The sequence below is a fragment of the Ranitomeya variabilis genome, chromosome 4 (assembly GCF_051348905.1).
Source record: "Ranitomeya variabilis isolate aRanVar5 chromosome 4, aRanVar5.hap1, whole genome shotgun sequence".
Taxonomy (NCBI): Eukaryota; Metazoa; Chordata; class Amphibia; order Anura; family Dendrobatidae; genus Ranitomeya; species Ranitomeya variabilis.
In genome coordinates, this window is record NC_135235.1 from 216227559 (window position 1) to 216249962 (window position 22404).

Below are 22404 nucleotides of genomic sequence, written 5' to 3' on the forward strand. Positions count from 1 at the left end.
TGTGTGGGTGCCATTATACAGTTTGTAGGGCTATATGGGGCCCATTATACAATTTGCAGGACTCTGTGGGGGCCATTATACAGTTTGCAGGACTGTTGGGGCCATTATACAGTTTGCAGTACTGTGTGGGGGCCATTATACAGTTTTCAGGCCTATATGGGGCCGTTATACAGTTTCCAGGACTGTGCGGGGGCCTTACACTGTTTGGAGGGCTTATGGGGCCAATATACTATGTCTGGAGCATTATATAATGTGGAGGGATGTGTTGGGGTCATCATACTGTGTGGAGGGCTTGTGAGGACATTATACTGTGTCTGGGGCATTATATAATGAGGGCTGTGTCAGGGGCTTCATACTGTGTGGAGGGCTTGTGAGGACATTATACTGTGGGGCATTATATAATGTGGAGGGATGTGTTGGGGTCATCATACTGTGTGGAGGGCTTGTGAGGACCTTTGGGGCATTATATAATGTGGAGGGCTGTGTCGGGGCCATCATACTGTGTGGACGGCTTGTGAGGACATCATACTATGTCTGGGGCATTATATAATGTGGAAGGATGTGTTGGGGCCATCATACTGTGTGGAGGGCCATTACACTTTGGCAATTATATTGTGTCTGGGGTATTATACAATGTGGAGGGCTATGCCGGGGCCATCATACTGTGTTGGCGTCACTGTGGGGGTATCATATGTTGCGGGGTTGTAGGTAATGTACTCTGTGTGCAGAGTGTACTGTGTAGGAATTCACTGTGAGGGTATCATACTGTGTTGGGGGGCTTTTTTGTTGGCGTCATACTTTATGGGGGCCATGAAAGGCGTATCTTAATTCGTAGGAAATAATGGGGCTTCAACAGGAGGAAAATTACTTTGGAATGAATGTAAAGATTTAAGACACTGGGAAGTAGTCATACAATACAACATGACAATGTTTAAGGCCATGTTCACACACCGATATTGAACACATGTCATTGCTCGGAAATGGCATGGAAAGAGTAAAACAGCCTCTGCTTGGTGGCAAAATCTTGCACTGTGATGGAGGACTTGATTTTGATCTTTGACATTGTACCCCCTTGTTTTTTTGTATGTCGTTGGGAAATACACCCAGGGGACTTCTTTACCCAAAAGTCAACGGAGTGTGCAGCCTGGTGCATCGGAGCTTAAACAAAGGATATGATACAGATTGAAAAAAATAGTAGCATAAAATCTATATATTTATACAGATTGTAGACCACATGTACCCAGGATGTTGTCTGTAGATCAGTGGAAACACGCTTTATGCTTTTTGTTTTCTATTCCATTTTTGGACAATGCTCTTTCAGGCACCTCCATGGGGCTGGTGATGGTGCAGACCTGTCAATGCTCTTATATCTTTTGAAGTTGACATCAAACACCTTCATTCAGTGATCTAAAGAGTTATATCTCTGAAGTGAGTTCTTACTTTCATATATTTCAAGGTCTTTGCAGGGCAGGAGAAGAATATTTATCATGTATTGATGCTGTAGGTCTCCGGGACTCAACACTTGGGCAACAAGTCTATTGCAATTGCAATATTACTAGTACTGACTAAATCCCAGACCACCATTATAATTTTGTAAAAATGACTAAATAGCATTAGATGTCAAAATACTTAGACATATTGGCTTTGTCCATTGCCTTCTGGTTTTGACCCCTGAGGGTATTATGAGGTAGCTCACAAGGTATAACATCTTGTCGTAATGTCTTATCTTCACCTTTCTTCATTCAAGCATAGAATATTGGTACCATCTACCATTAAAACTTTTTAAATTAAGGTCAACCATCCAACCTCCTTGTCCCACCACCTTACACCAGCAGTATCTATCCTTACTTTTACATTTGATGGTGAATCCTTCAATGTTCTCCTGAGGACAAGGTCTACATTAGCTGGGTATAAACATACAAAGATCTGAGCCATTTCTTATGGCAACCTTTAAATACAAAGGCTTGAACTCTTGGAGTTTGATTTATCACCATGAACAACATCCTCTGCCATCATCGATGGAAAAGCAGAAAGCTTAGGGTAAACCTCAACTTTAATCAAGCCATGATTCTGGTTCACTTAAATATTTCCATCCCAATTTCTGCCTGCTATAAATTACTCATCTTGAAGAAGTCACCATTCGTGGGTTAACCCAAAATGGCAGGTCAACCAGTCATTCACCATCTCAGATAAATCAGCCCTTCTGCTGCATCCCAACATCTTTAATATTCATCTTCTTTCCGTCAAAACACCGAAGACAATAAAGGAGACTTCAGTTACAGGCTCATTAGCAGATTACATGTCACTGTGGAGAGATTACAGAAGAAATTTCCAAACTGTGCAACATATATTAAGGTCATGATTATTTAATGTTTACTCATAATAGAAAACCACCAGGAGATTTCAGAATCAATCACGTGTCAGCGGCGGCACTACTTGTGCTTATCTGCAGGCAAATGAACTTACAGTTAAATTCCCAGGACCCTTCACTTTTCTTAGTATGCAAACGAAGAAAAGCAAAAGCCTCTGGGTAAAAGCAGAGATTAATTTCTCATTAAGTAAATTAGAATCTCGGTTTACAACAAATATACAACATTCTTATCATATCTCATTACTGGGATAAGGAGAAATCCTATTCTCTTTGAAGGTGCCCTAAGACAACATTCTAACGTCAGTTAAGTCTTCTGACTGCTCCATAAACATGTACCATCGATTTGTTTGAGCATGCAGGAGTTTTAGTGGGAAGAGCAGAAAATCTATCTACCTCTGTAAGATGAAGACCACTAGCACTACTAGGAAACGTTCAATATCATACCTGGTGGTCATATTCCATCTCATTAGAATAGATAGCGTCCAACATTCAAGGACCAGATCCATCCCTTTTGAGGTAGGTAGTTTCCACAATCGAAGGGTCAAAGAGATGCCTCATCGAGATGTATCATCAACTTCTTGTAGCCAGTCATCTTTAGAATCAAGGTGTCCATACACATTAGAGAAAGGTTGGACAAACCTGACAATTTTGCAGATATTGCATTTGGGTGTGATGTCCTACTGATATTATCTACCAACTGATGAGTAAGATCAATTGTTGTAATTTTGACATGTCCAATCCTTCTTTCCCCCAACACATAATGTCAGAAGGTAATGGCATGTGAGGTCAAATTTTCTCCAATGTGTATCGGGACTTAAAGTTGGCTGTAGAAAAGCAAAGTTCGAGACAATCATTTATGAGGCATCTCCTCATCTACTTTGGAATGTGAAAGCTATCTGACCAAGCTTGGGTTGATGCCACCACTACGATCTTCAGGTGTCAATGTGAGCTTGAATACATACGTTTCTCTACATGTAAGAATATGTATTTATTGCTGTTTAGGCATTGATATAGGAATTAATTCAGAATATTGTATTACCCAACACTGAGCAAGTTTACACCCCTGAAGTATAGCTATAGGGGTTGCAGAATGGTTCCAAAATTCCCTCTGCCACATAATTGTAATTCCAACTTTTGCCTAGGAGCTATAAATTATACCGCTTCACTCCCCAAATGAGCAAGAGCTTGGTGGGTCCACCAGATCTGCCCCATCTTATCATTCATAGGTGATTTCATTTTTATACATATTTTAATAGTTGGCTCCTAATTGTTATAGTTTATGGATAAAAGTTCAAGCTTCCTTTCTCAACTCTGCGACATTATAATTAGATTTATGCTTCCATCTGCACAAGCTTGACTATGAAGAAAACTCCATAGCATAGTGGACATCTATTGATTTGCATGTCTGGATGCCTATAGGATTCACATATACATCAATCACACAGTCTCCTTCCTTGAGGCAACGTTGGCCATGTCATTCTCTTACAGTCCTCTACAGGACACATATATCAATACTGTCTCCATATTAAATGACTGATTATAATGAGGGTGTTTAGGACATTAATAATGAGTCTAATGGAGGAAGAAGGGACAGATTTTCTCTACTTGCTCTAAGTGGATCTCTAAAGGGGATGTTGAAGGCGTAAATTGAGCTTCGGGTCTCAAAGCAAAGTTTGTGACACAAAATAGCATGACTGATTAAAGACATCTGACGAAAAATTTGAAATACCGTGCTTGAACTTTTTGGCCTTTGTCGGGTGCCGTTGTTAAAAAGTCAATCGTGTTGAATGACAGATCAACCTATGAGTAGCGCTATACCATCTTTCTAAATAAATATGCAAAAGGCATATATCTGATATTGGCATTATTTATTGAAATCATATGACTTCCATCCTAGGAGTGCTAGCAAACAAGTCTACATGGGTTGGAAGCACAATAATACCAACCGGTAAGAAGAAATTATTTGCTATGACAACCTATTTACAATACATTATGACTCTACAGTGGTTGGGAAGGTCAACTGGATATATACAGGGCTTCATCATTACTAAATAATAAGTTATCTTCATCATCTTCTTTGTCATCCCCCCTCAAAGCCTTTCTAACTTTGGCCCAAAATAACTGTTGAGCTTCCGGTTCACTTGGCCATGTGATATAAGTCTTTTTCAGCATGACCTTTCTCATCCTGTGGTAGGTGGAAAGTTCTCGTAACGGAATGTCCTCCAAAAATATGAGAACAAGAACATCCCTCAATTCATCAAATAACTTATAGCTGGCCAACTGCATCTCCAACGAACACCACTCGCTTTGAAGGTAGCTCCTGCTCACCACGCAAACGGTTTTTCGACTATTGTGTATGCTGTCCACAATATTGTCAACGATGTACCTACCCAGTTGAAAATCCCGATGGTGGAGGCAAAGTCGAAGTCCTTTCGAAGAAGAACATCTCTCTAGCATGGGCAGCATAGTTTCATACACCCAATCTTCATCCCGAGTGTTATAGGACACGAAAGCATCGTATTTGTAGAGGTCCTTTTTAGAATTCCAGCGTTCGTTTAGCCAAGAGATAAAAAGGAAGTAATTATACTTAATACGCCAGTAGGATTTACTGAGGATGATGGGAATGATCATTAAGAGGCACAAGAAGGTGAAAGAACAGCCAAAAAGTGTTTGCTTTATAGCTCGGTCACAGACTTGCGTATCAAAGTCTAGGAAAAAATCACTACGGTTATTGCTACATGTTATGTTATACGCGTACACAATTTGTATATTTGATGTATTTAACCAACTTTTTAAATCCTGGTTATCGCAAGTGCATGTCAGGGGACACTTATATATGTCAAGGTATACCAATTTAGTCATGTTATGAAATATTGATGAATTTATTTGCCTTAATCCATTCTTTGTTAGCTGTAGTCTTTTGAGATTGATAAGGTTTTCGAAAATTCCCGGGCTCAAAGACTGTATACACATATTTTCCAGATCCAGGAATTTTAGATTGACTAAGTTTTTGAAAGTTTCTGGCGAGAGGTTTTGGACTCCATTGCAGTCTTCTGCCAAGCTGAGATACGTTAGATTTTGGAGCTCATCAAACACATTGGATGCTAACCTGGTAAGTCTGTTTTGTCCCAAATAAAGAGCATCTAGACTGTCAAGACCTGTGAAGAAACCTTTTGGAATTGCTGTTAGCCCGTATGGCTGTTGATTCTGAAGTTTCAAGTCATAGACGTTACGAAGTTTTGAGAACGGAGCTGCATATATTTGGGAAGATTGGAAACGCAACTTGTTTGACTTCAAATCCAAGACTTGTAAAGTTGCCTCAAGGCCATTAAACATTTCCCCGGTAATTTGTCTAATCTGGTTAGAATCTAGATATAACTTTGAAAGACTTCTCATTCCAAAGAATGACTCTATTTCTACATGCGTAATTTTGTTTCCTCCAAGATCCAATATTTTCAAACTCTCCAAACTTTCGAATACTCTGTTGAAAATGACAGACACCCTGTTATTTCGGAGGTTGAGAGTTGTAAGCTTACTTAAACCCAAAAAGCTGTTTTTGTACAAATCTGTTATCAGATTATTATCCAGACGTAGCATCCTGAGATTTCTTAATCCAGAAAAGGAGTCTTTGTTCAGAAAAATTATGTTATTGATGTTCAAATTTAGCACATCCAGATTTGGAGCAAAGTTAAATGCGTTGGACTGCACTGTCCATATCCTGTTATATCGAAAAGAGATGGTCGTCAGCTCCGGAAATATGGTCACATTGTCACAGGATGTCAAACTTTTTAAGAGGTTATGTTCGATAGTCAAAGATGAAAAATTGGAGGGCTTGAGGAACGTTAAGCAGTTGATCTGATGAAGTCTATTGAGTGATAAGTCCACCTGGACACTTGAAGGACAATTTTCCAATGTCAACTTTGGTAAAGTTCTAATGTTGTTCCGAATTAAATTCAAGTGTGAAAGCTCTTTGCCTCTTAAATAGGAACACAATACCCTCAATTTATCAGAAGTGCTTAAATTTAATCCTGAGAAGTCAATCTTCTCGGGTGGTATTGTGGGATTCTCCAAAAATTTCAGAATGTCGAAATTAGGGTTAGATGCAACGGTTAAATAGTTTGTATAACTCAGGTTAACTTTTTGCAAGTCAGCGGTGGAGATATTATTGTAAGACATGTCAAGATATTTGACCCTTATGAAAAAATCCTGGTGGCATGCTAAATCTTGTAGGTCATTTTTGCAGAGGAACAGAGTGGACAAGTTGCTTGGAAGTGAATGGCTATGAACCAGGTGGATGATGCTATTACTACACAAGCTGAGATTCTTGAGTTGGTTCAGTGGCTGAATGGCATGGATAACATTACTGAAATTGTTCAAGTGGTTGACTGACAAGTTTAGACTTCTTAAATTGATAAGAGGTCCAAAAACGTCAGGATATATGAAGACAAGGGCATTGTCTTGTAGGTAGAGATGGGCTAAGCTTCGGAGTCCATCAAAAACTCCAGAGGATAGCGTGCTTATCTCGTTATATGATAAGTCCAAAGAAATTAAGGAGTCCAAGTTTTCAAAGGCGCCTGACTGAACAGTCTCCAGTCGGTTAAAGCTTACATTCAAGCTCTGGAGCTGAGATAGATGACGAAAGCTCCCAGGAGGCAAAATTTTGATTATATTTTGAGATATAATGAGGACCTTAGCTGTACTGTGGATATCAGATACAACCTTGTCTATGCTCAGTTCATAGCGGTTCATGCATACGAAAGTGGTATAACTTTCATATTTTTGGATGCAGTTTCTAAACCCGTAACTTGTCACTGAGGAAATGAAAAGAGCTGCCAACTGCACGATGACCAAGGGAAGTTTCATCCTTCCTGAAGAGTTGGCCAGGAGTTCATATTTCATCTTTCCCAGTCCTTGAAAATGGTTCAGAAATGAAGGATGAGTTGAATGGTGGCCCCATATTCCACAATGATATGGACAGCCAGAAGACAAGCGACCTAGAGAAGATAAGAGAGGTTATACGGGAATAATATATAAACTAGTATAATCCAGAGCAGCAAACATGGTCACAGTGCAACTCTCGAGCATCTACCTAATGCCCCTTCCAAATTAGTCAAGATTCAGGTACTGTCCGATCTGTATCTCTATTCTGAAAATCCCCATCGTATACATAGAATAGCATGTGTACATATTGTAAAAGTTGCAGGTTCGGACAGCGTGAATAAAATGACAGATTTCCCTTAATGAATACATATATTCCCAATAAAACAACCATTACGGATAACATTTTCTTATAACTCTAGATTGCGCTTTTTCTCTAATTTTTCCTAGAAATTTATGAATAAATTAACAACTGGGTGTTACCATTCTCCTTGTAAAACAGGTGTGTACCTACACAATCTGACACCAGAAGCACTTATTGGACAGCATTAGACACCCCCCCAAGGAACAAAGTTCTAACTATTGATGAGCAAGTGTGCTCGTTACTCGAGATTTCCGAGCATTCTTGGGTGTTCTCCAAGTATTTTGGGCGTGCTTGTAGAATATGTTTTTGTCTCCGCAGCTGCATGATTTGCGGCTTTTGGACAGCCTGAACACATGCAGGGATTGCCTGTTTGTTAGGGAATCCCCACATGTATTCAGGCTGTCTAGCAGCTGCAAATCATGCAGCTGCGGAGACAAAAACATAATCTCCGAGCACACCCAAAATACTTGGAGAACACCCGAGCATGCTCAGAAACTCGAGTAACGAGCACACATTCGCTCATCACTAGTTCTAACTATAGACACTGAAATGTCAATTTAGACATGTATATCTTAGAGTAATGACACTAATGGAGAATTCTGAGAAAATGTCCTAAAAAATTGTTATTTTATGGGGAACACAAGAATGTTCTAAAAATGAAACGTCATGACTTGATAGATCCTCCTAAAATTAAACATCTGTATAAAAGGAGTTCCTCTTAGTGGTGGCTGCAGGCAAGATGTCTTTTTCCAATAGGTGTAAACCTGACCTCTTTAGAATGAAGAGGCAACGGAGCTTGGAAAAAGTGTGGCGCTCTACCTGATGAAGAACCTCCACTGATCATAAACTCGTGTCCCCTAGTCGGGGTGGTCCTGCACCTGAGTGCTACCTTCAGTAGATGCCATAACTGTAGATACCCCCAAGAATGGTGTCTTTCTTCTTAGTCCTCCCTTACGGTAGATCACATGTTTTGACTGGGGATTTTCCTCATTAGATAATGTCACATGCCTTAGAAACCTTTTACAAATATTTATGTCACTTTACAAGGTATCAATTGCACAATCTCAACGTGCGGGAAAGAAGGAGACCTAACACCAAAGTTGTAAAACGAGTCATACAACCTAACGTTAAGGAGGGACAACCCCTATCAATATTTCCTATCATGATAACACCCCCTTCTTTGCACATGTAGAGAATTTCTGCAAATAGGTGCTCCCGTTAGGGGACTCCATACCATAAAAATAATTTTTCAAAATGGTCAACCTTGTAAGAACTGTAGAAAAAAAAGACGTGGACCATGCAAAAGTATAGATCCATAAATACTATTAGGATAAAGATGGGGTAACCTCACCTCCTGTTACGGTACCCTTTTCTCCAGGAACCTCACACTGTGGGCCAATACAAAAAGGAACCCGTGACCAAAGGAGTATGCTGCTCCTCTCCAGCGACCTACAGGAGAGGGTCACATGGGTATTTTTTGCTATAGCGCCCCCTTTTATTCTGTAGGTTATTAGCACCTGATGCAATTTATCAAGGCAAAATATAAAGAAATGAAACAATAAATTTCCTGTTTACTGAGATATAAAAAACAATACACAGTGTCATAAACCCTATAGTACACAGAATGCATACATATATATATATATATATATATATATATATATATATATATATATATATACATATATTTATAGGCACAGAGATGCATGTGTAAATATATAACTAGATATTATATGTAGCAGTGACCTAGTAACTGTAATCTTGTACCTTGTGTGATCGCAGCTCCGTCCTGTTCAGTCCGTCATCTGTCACTCTCTTTCTCCTCTGCACTGAAAATCAGGAAGTTCTGCTATAAGAAGACGACTTTCCACCATACTACGGCAGTTTCACATTCCGTACAATATAAAAAAAAGAGAATGTTCCACCTTGAAACAAAAGTACATTTTAGATTTTACCAGGGTCGACAATGGTTGCAAGTTTGCAATGTCCTAAGAAGTGACCGATGCCTTCAAAATCCATATTTCCTTCTAGGGGAAACTCTTCTGAGGTTGGATGAGGTTGTCTTCTATGGTCATGACTGGAGAAGAACGAATCTGTTTCTTTATGACCAATGGACAGGAGCCTTGTGAAACCACCACCTACCTACAGGTACCTCTTCTACCCGACACTTCTTCTAATTAGTAGACATCATACTATGCCTGCAAATCAGAAACAAAATGCATTTCGCAGGGGTCCTCTCTGGTAGACATGGACTACTACTGACCAGGGTTCAAATCACTAATTTCTAGTCATGAGTAATGATAGGCTTGAAGTTCTTCCGGTTTGGAAATTAGCTCTCCCCCTTAGGGGGAAAGGTCAAGAACACTAAAAAAAAGTGGTCTACAGACAGCTGTCTCTACTTTTTTGGAAAGTTTCGCTAAAATTCAGTGTCATGACTCAAGACCTTTTAATGGCTCGGAAAGTCATGACTCAAGACCTTTTAATGGCTTGGACATTAATAAGCTGGGTAATAATCTATAGGGTAATCATGTTTTCAGTGTTTTCCTGTTGCCTGAACTTAAAGACTCGCTATAACAGCTGGATATCTCCGTAATGAGAAGCAATACCCCCTGAGGGTGACAGCATGGCGAAACTACACGGAGATGCGAATGGAGAATGAGGGGATGATGATGATAATATAATAGGGAGAATATTATGCCAGTGATAGAGGAAAGAGAAATAATAGCTGAGGGAGGGGAGGAGATTATACTCTGGGGAGAGAGACTATCCCTGGGTAGTGAAGCGATGTGATGTCAATAGGTAAGTATATTTTGTCAACTGTCTCATAAAAAAGCAAGTGTGGGTAGTAGGTTTACATAATCCACACCCAAAGGAGGGCAGTCCCATATAGTTTGGCCATTCTTGGGTGGTCCTTGGGGTAGGACTTAAAGGGGTTATCCCAGAATCTATGATTTTATTGTCAAGTCTTCAGATCCTAACTGGTTAATCTTATGTATTTTTTCTGGCCATAGCTCCTCCTTAACTGGGTCTATTTGCTCAGTGTGAAGTGCGTGTCCATTTAATGCTTCTCGTGTGACTAACCACTGTAAACTACATTTCCCATAATCCCCCTACTTCTCCAGGCTCCCTGTTCTCTCCCGTGTACAGCGAACGTCATCTGCTCAAAGCCATAGAAGAAGAGACACGGCGCTGTGCATAGTTTCTAATAGTATATGAATAAATGTAACTCTTGTCTGTCCCTCCCTCCTGTGTGAAGGTCCCTAATCCTCCAATTCTGTATGTGTTTCATGCATATCCCCCCTTTGTGTCCTCTCCATGTTGCCCACGGCGACCAATTATAACACAGCTTTCATTCTACCAAAGCTGTTTAAAAAATGTAAGCTGAGCTCTGATTGGTTGCTATGGGCAACAGAGTTTTTCTTCCAGACATTACAGATAAAGGCCCGGTGATATTTACATTGAATCTATGGGTGGGAAGCAGCCTGTGTAATTAATGATACCTGGGATAGAGGGGGAAAAATGATCCTGCGAGAAGTAGGGGTAGTCACATTGAAAGATGATAGAAAGAGGGGGTATGATTCAAGCATGGGCAGACATACCGCCTGTTCAACCGGTGCGGCTGCACCAGGGCCCAGAGGCTCCAGGGGGCACCAGCAGGGCGGCTAATAAATGAGGGCAATCTGGCCAGTTTATCCCGCCCAAGGCTCCGGGGGCGCCTGGCCAGATTGTCCTCATGTGCAGTAGGCCGGGAACAATCCCTGCAGCTCCGCTGTCTGCAAGAGAAAATGGCAGCGGAGCTGTAGGGAATGGATCCACTCTGCTTCCTGCCCGCACTTCCTGTCTCACACAGTAGCGGCTGAATGACATCATCATTCTGCTGCGGCTGTGTGAGACAGGAAGCTGCCGGCAATGGTGCGGCTTCAGGATACCGTGCACAGAGGTGAGGCGTGCGTGTGTATGTGTATGCAGAGATGTGAAAGGTGCTGTGTGTGTCTGTGTGTGTAGGTGGAGGAGAGGGCAATGATGGGGGTGATGGGGCAGAAGGCAATGATTGGGTTGACGGAGAGGGCAATGATAGAGGTGGGGGGAGAAAGCAATGATGGAGGTGGTGAATGGGCAATGATGGGGATGGTGGGGAGGAGGAAATGATGGAGGTTGTGGAATGGGTAATGATGGGAGTGGTGGGGGAGAAGACAATGATGATGGCAGTGGAAAGGACAATTATGGGGTGGTGGGGAAGAGGCAATGATGGAGGTCGTGGAATGAGTAATGATGGAGTGGTGGGGGAGAAGACAATGATAATGGCGGTGGAAAGGACAATGATGAGGGTGGTGGGGAAGGAGGAAATGATGGCGGTGGTAGAATCAGTAATGATGGGGTGGTGGGGAGAAGGCAATGATGGACCTCATCTATGTATCCCACCACTTCCAACATGTTTTGGTGTGGTGGAGGTACATAGATGATGTCTTCCTCCTATGGACAGGGTCTCAGAGTGAATTGGAGAATTTCCATATGTATTTAAATACTATCAATGACAGTATCAAATTTACACTGGTTATGTCTAGAGAAAATATTCAGTTCCTCGACGTACTTGTCAGCCTAGATAGAGGAGAATTGAGCACAACACTTTTTGTAAAAAATACTGATAAAAACAATATGTTATTATTTGACAGTCAACATCCACGGTCTATGATAAAATCGATTCCGTTAAGTCAAATGTTGTGAGTAAGACGTATTGTGAAGAAAAAGGAAGATCTAGACACGGTGGTGGACTCAATGGTTAAAAAATTTATGGATAGGGGTTACCCTAGAAATTTGTTGGAATTAACCAAGAATAAGGCATTACAAGAAAGTAGAACTAAACTTATACAGAAGGATACAAAAGAGAGAGATAAAAGTAAACAAAGACGTGTCCCATTCGCTACCACATATGGAGAGGAGAGCAAATTGGTGGCGAATGTTATAACTAAACACTGGGGGATGCTGGGGAAATGTTTGCCTGATATAAAAGAGTTGAGATTGCCACCTTTATATTCATACAAAAAGAACAAAAATATTAAGGATTATTTGATTAAATCAGATGTAGGTCCAGGTAAGACGAGCAGACAGTTGTTCCTGACTGGCTCCCGAAAAAATGGTTGCTTTCCTTGCCTAAAGGTACCTTCACACTAAGCGACTTTGCAACGATAACGACAGCGATCCGTGACGTTGCAGCGTCCTGGATAGCGATATCGTTGTGTTTGACACGCAGCAGCGATCTGGATCCCGCTGTGATATCGCTGGTCGTTGCTGAAAGTTCAGAACTTTATTTGGTCGTCAGATCGCCGTGTATCGTCGTGTTTGACACCAAAAGCAACGATACCAGCAATGTTTTACAAAGGTAACCAGGGTAAACATCGGGTTACTAAGTGCAGGGCCGCGCTTAGTAACCCGATGTTTACCCTGGTTACCAGTGTAAAAGTAAAAAAAACAAACAGTACATACTCACCTTCTGCTGTCTGTCACACGTCCCTCGCCGTCTGCTTCCCGCACTGACTGTGAGTGCCGGCCGTAAAGTAAAAGCAGAGCACAGCGGTGACGTCACCGCTGTGCTGTGCATTACGGCCGGCACTCACAGTCAGTGCGGGAAGCAGACGGCGAGGGACGTGTGACAGACAGCAGAAGGTGAGTATGTACTGTTTGTTTTTTTTACTTTTACACTGGTAACCAGGGTAAACATCGGGTTACTAAGCGCGGCCCTGCGCTTAGTAACCCGATGTTTACCCTGGTTACCAGGGGACTTCGGCATCGTTGGTCGCTGGAGAGCGGTCTGTGTGACAGCTCTCCAGCGACCACACAGCGACGCTGCAGCGATCGGCATCGTTGTCGATATCGCTGCAGTGTCGCTTAGTGTGAAGGTACCTTAAGTTGCGTGAATTGTACACATATGGACAAGGGGGGCACTTTTGAACATCCCATAACGAAAAAAATATATAAAATCAAACATTATTTGACATGCAACTCGGATTATGTTATTTATCTTTTGATTTGTCCCTGTAATCTGTGGTATGTCAGGGAAACGACCTGTGAGTTTAAGGTTAGGATGAACCAGCACCGATATACTATTAGAAAGAAGAGAACCAATCTCCCTGTGCCAAAGCACTTCATCGACTGTAATCATTCTGAAAGAGATTTAAAATTCAAAATCATAGATAGGGTACCAATAGATAGGAGGGGTGGAGATAGGGAACAAGCCCTCAAGAAGAGAGAACTAATGTGGATCTACAAACTGAATACACTCAGACCTACAGGTCTAAATGTAGATTTTAAGATGCATGCAATTTTGTAAAGGATAGTTTTTCTCTCTAATATAGTAATGTTGAAGACATTGAAACGTTAGTTTATTTTTATTTTATATTTAGGAATTGATCTGTTAGGTTATGTTCCTAATTTTATGCACTTGTTTTATCTAGGTGATTCTGCTGCCTGCAATTGGCTATAAGACCTTGCCAGGAGGGACGTGCGGTGATGGGGAGATGTCTAGGCCTTCTGTTATAAAATAAATTTCATGTGAAATAGATGATATTAGTCATATCTGTGATGCGATTTGGAGGCCAATGGTAATAATAAACTGCTTATAAAAATATATACCAGTATTCTTGGGCATTATTCCTTAGTTTTATTAATGGTCTGTGATACATACAGCTTAGAAGCTGTGGCTTTAGCCTAAAAGCCCCTTTGGGATGTATACTTAAAGGGAAAGTGCTAGTATGCTTGTGTGCACAGTTTTGGTTTAGATGGTAGCCGGGACCACATTGCCACCGCTATACAGGAGTCAGGAGGTGAGGCAGTTTTGCCATAAATAGGCTTAATGCACCCTCTCGACACTGTTTGGTCACTGGAAGATGGTCTGTAATAAGGCCGGTTCTGGTGGCCAGGGCGAGATAAGGCATGAGAAAGTCCGTGCGGCAATGAAAGTATGCTGTGTCTGAGTGAGCCACGTATTTATCTACCCTAAAGAATATAATAATAGGTTGATTAACTTGGAAATATAAGCGCCGGGTTATGATAGGTGCTTTATACATGCGCTTGTATATGTAAGGGATATGGAGATAATTGTCCTCCCTATTGTTAATATATAGTTACCGCTAATAACAAGATATTCCACAGCTAAGATGGCGGCAATTGAACTCTGTGCGGCTGCCACATCCAATATGGCGCTATTAGACGTTACAGTGCATGCGCCTGTCTCTAAGTACCCCCCTCTGTATTTGATTGGCCTCCAGTCACTCACATGATCATGACGTATGAGTAAGCGCTGGGACATGCGCAGCACACAATTCAGAACGCCGATATCCCCCATCAGCAGCATGTCACTTCGGAGGTAAGCAGGAACAACTGTGTTAATTATTAATAATTCACCAAAAGAAATGTGAACACCGGATACGTTGTTAGCACTGAAGCACTTTATGTACTTAACATGAATATGTATAATAACAGGATCAAATATGGCACTTTAATTGGATGATGGGATTGTCTATATATATGCACTAAGATGTAACACTCACTGCTTGAGAAAGGCTCAGTTGAGCCGAAACGTCGCAGAGACATGTGGGTTCATTAAAATCCTGCATACTTTAAGAAAATGGAGTGTTGCCTGCTTTTTTGAATATATTGACTGGAGACGACCGGTGGACGGGTGGTCTGTGGGCATTGCACCCGAAGCTAAGTATAGGAGTTGTGCTGTTCCAATTTTTTGCTAATATATATATATGTAGCTTTGTTGCCTTAAAAGGAGGGGGCCTAGACACCTTTCCAGCACAGGGGCCCCAAGTTGTGTGTGTCCGCCCCTGATTCTAAGATGATACTGAGGTGGAAAAAAAGTCTTCATTGCTCTTGTAGGCAAGAAGTAAGGGTCAGAGGAAAGAGATTAGAACAGGACCAGACTACAAAGGAATTGTCTGTTGTCTGTTACCATGGAGACGCAAAAAAAAATAGAATGTAGGGAGACTATTTGCAAAGCTGCTTATTTTTCCATTCTAGAAGCAATGAAAAAAATGGCTATGAAAGTAGTGGTTGAAGAGGAGGTAGGGGATGGCAAAATAATCCTGTATTAATTTTAATGGTAATTGTGTAATGCTTCCTTTCCCCTGTGGTGGCGCTGCAGGGAAATTTTACACTTACAGATTTGTAGATTTAAAGATTCCATTTAATCAATGGGGATCCCACTAAGGATCAGCTTATCACTGGGGACCTTATAACAAATAAAGGGATTTTTTTTCCAAAGCAGCTATAAGAAAGTTTAATTCACTTTATTTTTCATCTTTCGCTTTAACTATTATGTTAGGTTTTACAATCTACCTAAACGATACAGAAAAATCAAAGCTTTGTAATTATTAAATATACAGTAATTTACCGTAAATACATTTACGATTCAGATGAAACGTAAGAAAATGAGAAACTGTGCCACCGTCTGACCTCAGGTTGTGTGTGGTATTAGGCCCCTTTCACACATCAGTTTTTTGCCGTCAGTCACAATCCGTTAGCTCAACAGATCAACGGATCCGTCACAGATTGTGAAAAACGGATTCGACGGATCCATTTTTTGGATGGATCCGACTAGCGGATCTGGCTAATTGGATCGAGCATGCTCAGTTAAAAAAAAGGAATCCGGTGCCCATAGGCTTCCATTCTAGCAAGCGACGGACGGCGACGGATCCGTTTTTTAGACGTACACAAAAAACATTACTTTGTCCGTTGTCTCCAGCCGCTGGACAAACAATTTTCGACAGATCTGGCGAACGACGGATGAAACGTGCGGCCATCCATCGCAATCCGTTGCTAATACAAGACTATGAGAAAAAAATGGATCCGGCGGCATCAGCCGTTTTTGAAAAAAAATTTACGGATTGCGACTGAAAAAAACTGATGTGTGAAAGGGGCTTACAGGTCAGACGCATTCATTTCAAAGGAGTCTGTAATACCATGACAACGGGTATCCGTGACTCCTGTGAGCTCTGATATAAAAACTTCTTACCTTACCTTAAGACCCCCTGGGATAACGGCCACTTCCCCCTTTCTTTGCAGCCAAAGAATACCCCCTATTAAAACACACGACAAATAGGTTGGATTAATTGGCCACAGCAGCCGTTTATTAACATTTAACATACAAAAATGATATAACAATAAACCCTGGAAGTGGATGATCCTCGAAGCCCGAAAACTGTATTAAATATTTTGCCAACCGTCCCACCAATTTTGGCCTTTTATCCGCCTTACCCCCAGCCGCTATGCACCAGCTCGGAGGCAAACTCCATCCGCCAGGCCAAAACCCGCACACCTGCTTGTGGGTCCCCTGATAATCCCCTCCACGGGATTATCGATACCAGTTCTCCGATTTCAAAGCACCCCGGGGAGTCCAGGACCTATTGAGATCCCCCCCCCATCAATCCGCCATTTTCCACCTCCACCAACTTCGAGGACCACCACCCCCTGCCATGCTGCCGCGACATAATATCTTCCATACAAAATTTGTACATAAGTATAATCGTAGTGTTAGAAAACCCCAGCCCTGACTTCATAAAACAATCATCAATCCTAACTTCAAACCGTAACTACAAAGGGAGGGTGGGTGGGAGCTTCTCTTCACTGGCAGGTCAGTACCCAAAATGGTTGTCCCCTTTACGTGACCACTACCTTTTATAAGGTCCCTCCCCCTTGCCCTGTGTCCGACCCCTCTTTCCTTTTCAAATTCAAAAAACTCCGTCCCTCCCCTCAGCTCCTGTTAACCCTATCACCCCCAACCTTCCTATGAGCTCCTTATTATCGCACGTCACCCTGTCATGGCGGCCTCCCCTGAGGGCCGTAGGCCCAGTACGGCCTTTCTTGACAACGGGTATCCGTGACTCCTGTGAGCTCTGATATAAAAACTTCTTACCTTACCTTAAGACCCCCTGGGATAACGGCCACTTCCCCCTTTCTTTGCAGCCAAAGAATACCCCCTATTAAAACACACGACAAATAGGTTGGATTAATTGGCCACAGCAGCCGTTTATTAACATTTAACATACAAAAATGATATAACAATAAACCCTGGAAGTGGATGATCCTCGAAGCCCGAAAACTGTATTAAATATTTTGCCAACCGTCCCACCAATTTTGGCCTTTTATCCGCCTTACCCCCAGCCGCTATGCACCAGCTCGGAGGCAAACTCCATCCGCCAGGCCAAAACCCGCACACCTGCTTGTGGGTCCCCTGATAATCCCCTCCACGGGATTATCGATACCAGTTCTCCGATTTCAAAGCACCCCGGGGAGTCCAGGACCTATTGAGATCCCCCCCCCATCAATCCGCCATTTTCCACCTCCACCAACTTCGAGGACCACCACCCCCTGCCACAAACATAAATGCACTAATCCCTTAGCCATTTATGTCCCCCCACACCTTCAAAGCTGTTTCGATGCCCTCTTGGATTGCCAGACACCACATATCGGTACCCACTGCATTTAAATGTACCCCATCCAACCTCCAATAGCCTCCAGTGCCGGATTCCAGATTTATATGCCGCACCACCACTGCTCCATTCCTTGCCATGAACCGCGAAACAGCTTTGTTCACCTTGATCCTCGCCTTGTTTATCCCTTCCGGTGAACGAGCTCCTCGCCAAACCTTCCGCGGGACAATGTCCGACCAGACCGCCAAAATCTTTGGAAACATTGCCCACAACCTCAACATGTCGAACTTAATATCCTTTATAAGCTCCCTGCACGGCCTCTTCCCCAAGTCATTACCCCCCAGGTGAATAACTACAATTTGTGGGACCTGATCCCAACGCACAAAGCGATGAAACTCGGGCAAAAATTGACTCCAAGTCATTCCCCTTTTTCCGATCCATCTCAATGACGCGACGTCCCGTGAAAACCCCAATTGCCGGCCATCTGGACGAACCGCTGCCCGCTCCGCCGCCCAGAACACAAATGAGTGTCCCATTATCCACACCAGTAATGTTCCGTGGTCTGTAAGAGAATAAACAATAACACCCATCAAAACGAGAAAATTCTACCGAACATATATCCCCGCAAAATTAAACCAAATCCGGGCGAACATAAGACCGGAATCTTTCTGATTCCCACCGCCCAATTCTTTTAACCATTTCCTCGCCTAAACCCCTCCTGGCCGCTTCTGTTGCAGCCCCTATCCGAAATGAGTGGCCACTATATTTAGCGGGCGGAATTCCCCCGGACACTAAACACTTCCGAAACACAGAAACAAATTGGAACCGTGACAGGAAAGAACCATCTGCATGAACCAACAGTGGGTCGGATAATACACCCCCCCTACTCATCAATCTATCCACGCAGGTTACCGGGCACAATGAACAATTTGGAACCTGAAATAAAACCACTTTGCAACCTTTACCAAACACATCCGTTTTTGATGACCTAATAAACACCACCACCTTATCAAACGTAACATCCACGTCCTCTCTCCGCAAACCCCCTCCCATATATCTTGAGGGGCTAACCAGCTCGCCCAAGCGAAATGCTCCAAAAAACGCCAATGAAAACGCCGCTTGAAATAAATCCACCTCCCAATCAGAAAAACAAACACCCTGCAATTGCCTTCCAATCGTTAACAACAACTCAAAAGAGACCGGTCGCCTACCGTCGAACGACTTCTGCCCTTTCTTTAAACCTTTTACCACTTGCAAAACCATAAATGACTTCGTCTCATCCTGCAAATTTCTAGCCTTAAAACCGAACGCCAATCCAGCTAGGAACTTAGTCACCTTAGACACCGACCAACCTGATTCCCACACGTGACCTATTAGCAACAACAATCTACCCTCGTCGTCAATGCCAGACCCATAAGACCCCTTCCAATCTTCCCATATTCTCCAGGCCTGCTCATATTGCAGCCAAGACCTGTCTGATAGTGATCTGACAAACAGATCCCTCACGGCCCCAAAGGCAGGTTCCACAGCTCCACTGGACATTCCCGGCACGCTGAGTCGAAGTAAGTCCTCGGCCCCAGAAATTGGTCCCACTGTGAATGGAAAAGGACATCATCAGCATTGGTAGGCCCGGTTGACTTACAATCCGCCACTATCCACAAGTTAAGCCTTAGGCCCAAGAAAACCAGGTGCTGCAGCACCCTAACAACTTCAAAAGTCGCCGCAGACAACGTATTAATGGCTTCCACCACATTCGCATGTTCACAAGAAAAACAGATCTTTTTATTCCTAACCATGTCGCCCCACACTGATAACGCCACCACTCGAGGAAATAACTGCAATAGCACCCGATTTTGTACCAAACCTCGTTCGCGCCAACTGAGTGGCCACTCCGCCACCACCTTCTGCCCGCGAAACTGCAAATGAAAGCCACGCTTTTCAATCACGGTAATAAAAAGACCTAGATCAACTGCATTCTCAACTGTCTGAATCCAAATGGATTTACCATTGTATTCTTCTAAGAACCGCGCCCACACCTTTAAATCCTGTTTCAACTCCTTGGTCAATCTGATAAAATGCAGGGGGGACTTTACCCCCACCGTCGCCAAAGATAAACGCCTGCAAAATGCACGGCCCATTGGCATAATTCTGCAAGCGAAGTTCAGCTTGCCCAATAAAGACTGCAAATCGTGCAACGTTATCTTGTGCCGTGTAATTGCCTTTCCAACTTCTTCCCGAAACGCAACTAATTTATCAACAGGCAATCTACATTCCATAGCCATGGAATCAATCTCTATGCCTAGGAAACTTAGTGACGTCACAGGCCCGACAGTTTTATCAGCCGCCAAAGGAACTCCAAAACCTTTTGCTACTCTTTCCATCGTGTGCAATAGAATCGAGCAAACCGCAGACTGTGGCGGGCCTACAAACAAGAAATCATCTAGATAATGTAGACAAGAATTTAAACCAGATACATCCTTAACAACCCATTCCAAGAATGTACTGAACGTTTCGAAATAGGCGCATGATAATGAACAGCCCATGGGAAGACAACGATCAATGAAAAAACCTCCATCCCAAAAACAACCTAACAGGTGCATACTCTCAGGGTGCACTGGTAACAGGCGAAACGCCGCCTCGATATCCGTTTTCGCCATCAAAGCTCCCCTACCACACAGCCGCATTAAATTCATTGCTACATCAAAAGACGTGTAAGAAACTGCACACAGTTGAGGATCAATGCCGTCGTTCACTGACAGACCTTTTGGGAAGGATAAATGATGAATAAGCCTAAATTTATTGGGCTCTTTTTTTGGAACCACTCCCAACGGTGACACCCGCAAATTACTGAGTGGAGCCGCTGGAAAAGGTCCGGCCATCCTACCCAGATCAATCTCTTTCTTTAATTTTTCAGACACAACATCAGGAAATTGCAAAGCCGATTTTAGATTCTTTTTTGACAGACCAACATCCTGTTCAATAAACGGAATTTTAAAACCATAACCAAAACCTTCCCTTAAAAGTGACGCTGCCGCTACATCGGGGTATCTATTTAGATACGCTTCCATCGCGTCCAGCCGTACCGGTGTCTCCCCTTTTTTCAAGACTATCTCCCCCTCTTGTTTTTCCCCCCTTGAAACACCTAGACGCCCCGTGTGTGCCCCCACAACTGGAGCATTCATGTTTGAACTTACATTTGCTCCCAAACCTACATGCCCCTTCGTTAAAGGAGAAACACAGTCCCTTCTGCATTGCGACCGAGTGTCCTGACTGCCCTGAACTCCCGGCGCCCCCCTGAAATGGCTGAGATCCCTGATTTGCTCTAACCGGTGCCGTAAGTCTCATCCATAAGGCTATATCCTTATGTTCCCAACGCATGCTCGGTCGTATGGCTTTACGCTGCCTAAACTGCTCGTCATACCTTAACCATCCGAAACCACCATAAACCCTGTAAGCCTCCCCAATTGCGTCCATATAACAAAAAAGTCCCGAACAATTCTCGGGCGCCTTCTCACCTATTACACTCGCCAATATGGCAAACGCCTGCAACCAATTGGCGAATGTACGAGGGATCAGACGGTACCTCCTCCTCTCCTCGTCATCTTTTTTGGAATCATCCCTCCTTAATCTATCCAGATTAAATCTTTCCAACGGCAGTAACGAAAAAATATCGACATAATCCCCTTTCCAGATCTTTTCTCTCACCTCATCCTTCAAATGTGACCCCAGCGGCCCCTCAAAACAAACATATACCTCGGTCCTAGCGGAATCATCTAAACGCACCGACTCCTCATTTTCCTTATCTTTGTTCGCCCCATCACTATGGTCTCCCGCGTCAACTGACCCTGACCCCTTTTCTGTCACACTGCTGCCCCCCCCTGACGTAGTTGGGACCACTGTGCTTTGGCCCCCACACTGCGATACCACCTCATACCTTGGTAAGCCCCCAATCCCCGCTAGCCCCTCCGCGTTTCCCAGCCACGCCGCTGCAGGTGACCCCCCACCTTGAGGGCCCCCATACCATATCCTAGCTAAGTCTCTAAGGCCATGTAATATCAAACCCATACCCCCGCTAGCCCCCCCCATGAATGACTCCTGTTCCCTTCTATCACTGGGAGCTATGAAGGGGTTAAAATTAGTAAAACGCTGGCTCTCACCTGGCTGCCTGGGCGCTGTGAACCCAGCAGCCGAAGATCCTGATTCCTGGTGCAGCCGTGCCGATCCCGGGCCGTTTCCGTCCGCTGGAGGCTCCGCAGCTCCCGGGTCAACCTGCCTCACCGGCTGCCCACCGCCAGAAGCAGGCGAACCGGCAAGAATCGCAGGGCCCCTCGGAGCTGCCGCCGTGATCCGTGAAGCGC

General features: G+C 43.3%; 1 protein-coding gene across 2 annotated transcripts; it reads right to left on the reverse strand.

The window, feature by feature from the left end:
- Window positions 1–2152: 2152 nt before the first annotated feature.
- LOC143770368 (uncharacterized) lies at window positions 2153–9512 on the reverse strand. 2 transcript variants are annotated; one of them, XM_077259954.1, is made up of 3 exons: window positions 9381–9512; window positions 4762–7365; window positions 2153–2305 (listed from the first exon to the last, which is right to left on the reverse strand). In XM_077259954.1, the coding sequence occupies exons 2-3, from the start codon at window positions 7268–7270 to the stop codon at window positions 2277–2279; spliced, it is 2538 nt and encodes an 845-aa protein (XP_077116069.1). In that variant the 5' UTR covers window positions 7271–7365; window positions 9381–9512; the 3' UTR covers window positions 2153–2276. The 2 variants fall into 2 exon arrangements, with proteins under 2 accessions (XP_077116069.1, XP_077116068.1); XM_077259953.1 differs by lacking the exon at window positions 2153–2305 and having other exon boundaries at window positions 4223–7365.
- Between the last annotated feature and the right edge of the window lie 12892 nt (window positions 9513–22404).

What these genes read in the sequence shown, in the direction of transcription:
- LOC143770368 (XM_077259953.1), bottom strand. Translation starts at nt 7,270, where the DNA reads ATGAAATATGAACTCCTGGCCAACTCTTCAGGAAGGATGAAACTTCCC.